Source organism: Lathyrus oleraceus, chromosome 2 (assembly GCF_024323335.1).
Source record: "Lathyrus oleraceus cultivar Zhongwan6 chromosome 2, CAAS_Psat_ZW6_1.0, whole genome shotgun sequence".
NCBI lineage: Eukaryota > Viridiplantae > Streptophyta > Magnoliopsida > Fabales > Fabaceae > Lathyrus > Lathyrus oleraceus.
Genome location: NC_066580.1, coordinates 76,344,452 through 76,349,601, shown reverse-complemented (window position 1 = coordinate 76,349,601; position 5,150 = coordinate 76,344,452). Strand labels below are relative to the sequence as shown.

At 36.5% G+C, this 5,150-nt stretch overlaps 1 protein-coding gene across 1 annotated transcript; it reads left to right on the top strand.

Annotated features, from left to right (window-relative positions):
* Nucleotides 1-1,884: 1,884 nt before the first annotated feature.
* Nucleotides 1,885-2,475, top strand: LOC127121986 (secreted RxLR effector protein 161-like). The gene is made up of 2 exons (XM_051052405.1): nucleotides 1,885-2,000; nucleotides 2,055-2,475. Exons 1-2 carry the CDS (start codon nucleotides 1,885-1,887, stop codon nucleotides 2,473-2,475), a joined length of 537 nt encoding a protein of 178 aa, XP_050908362.1.
* Nucleotides 2,476-5,150: the final 2,675 nt, after the last annotated feature.

The following is a 5,150-nucleotide window of genomic DNA, read 5'->3' as shown; positions in this document are numbered from 1 at the left end:
GGTAAACACCGACCTTTGGTTTAAACACCACTCTTGCTTCTTTTCCGATTTAAACACTGACCTTTGGTTTAAATACCACTTATTGCTTCTTTTCCGGTTAAAACACCACTTTTTTTGGTTTAAACATCACTCTTTATTCTTTTCCAATTTAAACATCGACCTTTGGTTTAAACACCACTCTTGCTTCTTTTTCGGTTTAAACACTGACCTTTGGTTTAAACACCACTCTTTTGATTTAAACGCCACCAGTTTTTAACCTATGGTTTAAACACCACAATCATTTTCCTTTGGTTTAAACATCACTTCAATCAGTTTCTAGCCTTTCCCGGTTTAAACACCACCCCCGGTCATATATTTCTTTTAGTCTTAGTCCTCTGAACTACAGAGCTCTGACTTCCTTATTGCCCTGTGAGGATACGTAGGCATGAGGATGTGAATCCTTGGTGAGCCTTTTTCTTGCTTTTCCCGGCTTTCTTTCTCTGGTTCTACGAACTACGAGGCTCTAACTTTCTCATTGCATTATGAGAATACGTAGGCATGAGGGCCTCAATCCTTCTCGAGCACTCTTTTTCTAACCCATTTTTTGTTTTGCAGGTACACGAAGATAGTAACATTCATCCAAGCAAAGAGAAATCAAAACGGTTCCCATGGAGTACCATGGATGTGAAGGGGTGCTAATACCTTCCCCTTGCATAAACAATTTCCTTACCCGTTTCTCTTTTCCCTTGGATTTTATCGATATTTTCCATTCCCTCTTATGGGATAAATAAAGTTCGGTGGAGACTCTGTTGTATCTTCGAGCGTGTGATGCATTCGGGTATATTTCTGCTAGCTTTAGTGATCAGTCGAGATGTTCTATTGAATGAAAGCAAACTGTGGGATTGGAGTCAAGGTTCAGCTCGACAGGAGCAAGAAACAGCCACAATTGTGCTTGATGAAGATCAACATACTGAAGACACAACCAGTCAAAATGAATAACCACGTGAGTAGAATGTTAGGATATCGATTATAGCAAGAATTTAGTTGGAAAGGCTAGTTGGATATGAGATATTTCCAGATTAAATAGTCGATGCAGATGGTGACTTAATATAAGAAGTAATGATGATAGCTGAATTAGAGCCAATCTATTTGGATCAAGCAATGAATGATTCAAGTTGGTTAGCAACCATGCAAGAAGAACTCAAAGCAAACAAGAAGAACATGACCTGGGTACTTGTCGAGAAAGCAATCAAGTAGCCTATTTATGTGAAGTGGGTCTACAAGTTAAAGCTAAGGCCAAATGGTGATATTGTTAAGCATAAGGAAAGACTAGTGTCAAGAGGTTTTCTGCGAAAACCTGGTATTGATTTCGACGAAGTTTATGCATTTGTGGCAAGGTTAGAAACCATCAGAAGTGTTGTTTTGGCTGCAGCATACAAATAATGAAAGATACATAAACTATATGTAATGTTAGCATTTATGAATGGACTGTTCAGAAGTATATATCAATCAAGCACTAGGATTCTAAATCAAAGGGAAAAAGTCAAAGGTATACAGATTGAGGAAGGCTCATTATGGTTTGAAGCAAGCTCTAATAGCTTGAAATAAGAGAATAGATAGATTCCTGATCGATGCAGGTTTCTTAAAATGTGTCTCAGAACATGGAGTGTATGTCAACATGAAAGTAGGCTTAGTCGAGTCATATGCTTGTATGTGGATGATTTGTTGATTACATAAGCAGAAGAGGCAGAAATCAAAGGAGTCAAGTCAAAGTTGATGCAGGAGTTTGAAATGTTTGACCTAAGAAATTTATCATATTTCTTAGGGATGGAATTCAAATACAAACATGAAGGAGTGCTCTTCCACAAAAAGGAGTATGCTTAAGACATATTGGAGTGGTTCAATATGAGTGATTATAATACAGCTACAACACCATTAAAAATTGGAGCAAAGTTGAAAAAGGAAACAAATGATGAGTTTGTAAGTGCAACACTGTACAAAAAAATCATTGGATCTTTGAGGTATGTTTTCAATTCCAGACCATACATTTGTTAAAGTGTCGGATTGTTGAGCAGATTCATGGAAAACCCCCAAAAGTGTTATCTTGTTGCAGTGAAGAGAGTGTCAAGATGCATTAAAAGTACAATTGATCATGGTGTGCTGATGTCGAGGAAGAAGAATGTCACCATAGATACAGAGGTACATGGTTACACTAATTTAGATTTCAATGGAGATCAAAACGAGAAGAAGAGTATTGTAGGCTACATATTCATGATTGGAGGTGTCCAAATCTCATGGAGTTCAAGAAAGCAAAACATTGTGGCTTTGTCATCTTGTGAAGGTGAGTATGTGGTTACATCATATGTAATATATCAAACAACATGGATAGAGATGTTGCTCGAAGAGCTCAAGATAATGAAACCTAAGAAAATGAAGTTGTTTGTCAATAACAAGTCGGTTATCAGCTTGGCAAATCATCCAGTGTGTCATGGTTAAAGTAAGCACATATAAAGGAAGTATCATTTTATTATGGATCAAGTAAACAAAGGAAAGCTTGAACTTGAGAATTGCAAGATAGAATGGCAACTAGCTGACCAAACCTATGAAGAAAGTCAGGTTTGATGAGATGAACAAAAGCATCTGGATGAGAAGTCTTAAAATCACGAATTAAGAGGTATGTTAGAAAGTGTAATCTGTTGTTTTGTATGTAAGTTTGTAATAGACATAGGTGTGTTTCACCTAGTTGAGGTAATATAAGTAAGTTGTATTCAACAAAGTATGCATATAGTTGTTGTGTCAAAGTTAAAGCTTTTTGAAACGTTTATATAAATATCACTTAGGATCAATTTAACGATTAGTGATCCATATTTATATTCCGTAAACCTAATTTTTTTTTATATAATGGCTGAAATTAACCATTTAAATATAAACAAGTGGTATGTCGCGGGTTCAAACTCACGCCACTACATCTCATGTCCTTGCAAAACTACCAATTAGGTTGATCTAACATGACTTTTATTTTCATTTTCAAATGTGTGTGGTTAATAACTTGCAATCAAAATTAAACCTATATCACTTTGTAGATTATAATAAATAAATAAAAACTATCGGATAATGTAAAATATGATTAGAATGTGCAATCATAATGTTATCAATTAAAACAATTTTGTTAGCAATACAAAAAAAAAACTCCAATATTCTTTCAAGAATTCTCCTAGTTTCCTTCATCTTCTTCTAACTTATTAATTTTTCTCTCTCTTAGGCTCTATGTCTACGTTATTCCTTTCAACTTGCGTGTTCTCTTTCGTAGGTGTCCCACCTCTTCTAAGTATGTTTGGATTTTTTTATATGTTTATGTTTAATCTTCTCTCATTCATCTGGTTTCTTTCTATCTATTATTTTCCAAATCTTTCCCCGTCCATATAGTTTCTTCATGGAGAAACCAGAGAAATATCTTGAGATAAACCCCCGTCAGATGAATCATCTTTTAACCAACTTATTTGATCACATTGGCACTAGTAACAACCTCAATCGTGGAACAAGTTCCCCAACCAATCCAGTGAAGAACCAAAACAAGAACTATTCATCTACGAAGAATAAGAAAATCAAGAATTTAAGGAAACTCCTCATAGTAGCATCTTGGGAAAAATACAACAGAAAAAAACTCATTCATAAAGGGTCAATTCAACCAACTTTAGTCAACATGTGATGTAACCCTCAAAGCCTAACAATTTCATAACTTGAATCTACAACTTTCAAGATATCCATGGAAAGAAAGGAAGATTATAATCATATTCTAAAAGGGAATCCATGAATTTTCAGGAACTCTTGGCTTATCATCCAAGAATGGAATGTAATAACACCCTTAGAGTCCATGGAATTATCAAAGGTTTCTATGATTAAGGGAGATCAAAAGTAAGATGACATAACCTCCAAGAGTATTTTTCATAGGTTTAGGTTGACTTGGTTGAAAGAGGGGGATACTAATACTGAAATCTTTCATTCTTGTATTAAGCAGGAGAGTGGGAAGAATAGTTTGAATGCTTTACGAGTAGGAAGCATTTGGTTGGATAGGGTTTCTGAGGTTCGAGGGGAGATCTCTAGGTATGTGTCGCTACGCGAAAAATACAGAGTCGCCATCGGTTTTTATTTATTCCAAAGGAAAGGGAAAATATCGAAAAAACCCCAAATAGTGGTCGTCGCAACCACGAACAGGTCCGGAAGTCGGTTATGCAAGGGGAAGGTATTAGCACCCCTCACATCCATGGTACTCCATGGGAACCATCTAGGATGTTTGCGCTTTATGTGTGTATTGTTTATCGAATGTTTGCTTGCCAAGGTTTGCGGAGTGGAGGTAGATTTTAAATTAGTGTGCTCGCCAAGGAATGGATCCTCGTGCCTACGTATGCCCACTTGTTGAAGTGAGGAATCAGAGCGTTCGTAGTTCGTGGTTTTGAAATTGTTTGGGTTTGTTTTTTTGATTTTATTACCTTGAAGAAGGGTTTTCGAATGGTGTCACCCTAAGGCTCAAACAAAAGGTTTGAATGTGTTGAATTGTTTTTAAGTTTTGAGAAAGTGTTATTGATTTCGGATTACACTAAAGACTATGGATAAAGGTGAATACCTCAAACGGTCAAGCCAAACGTCTTGTGTTCGAAGCATTCAGAATGAGTGTAGGAAAGCTCCAGTCTCATCCCTTCTTTACCGCTTAAGGCTCGTGACGTACGATCCTAATCACCATTTATTGTGTTTTTGGATTTGATTTGAAAAATGCCCTCTTGATGTTGGATCAAGGGTTTGTTTATTGTTTTTGACTTAAAAAAGAGACCGCTTGACGTTGGATCAAGGGTTTGATTATTGATTTTGAAATGGTGAACGTTCCTACTGCCTAATGAGTAGCTAACAAGCAATAAAAGAAAACAAGTAAATGCGTACATCGGAAAGGGGAGGGGGGTACATGTAAAGTACAAGGGAGTGCGGAAATAAAAGGTCTCATTGTCAGGTAGCCCAAGAGAAAGCCATTTGTGTGCAATTGTGTTCTACATGGAAAAACAAGTAAACTATTACAATTTGTCTTGAATTTTGAAAGCTTCTTTCCATGTTTGGGTTGAATGATTGTCCAAGGCCTCTTGCATAGGATCCTAATGAGTCTCTAAGTCCATTGTCCAAGG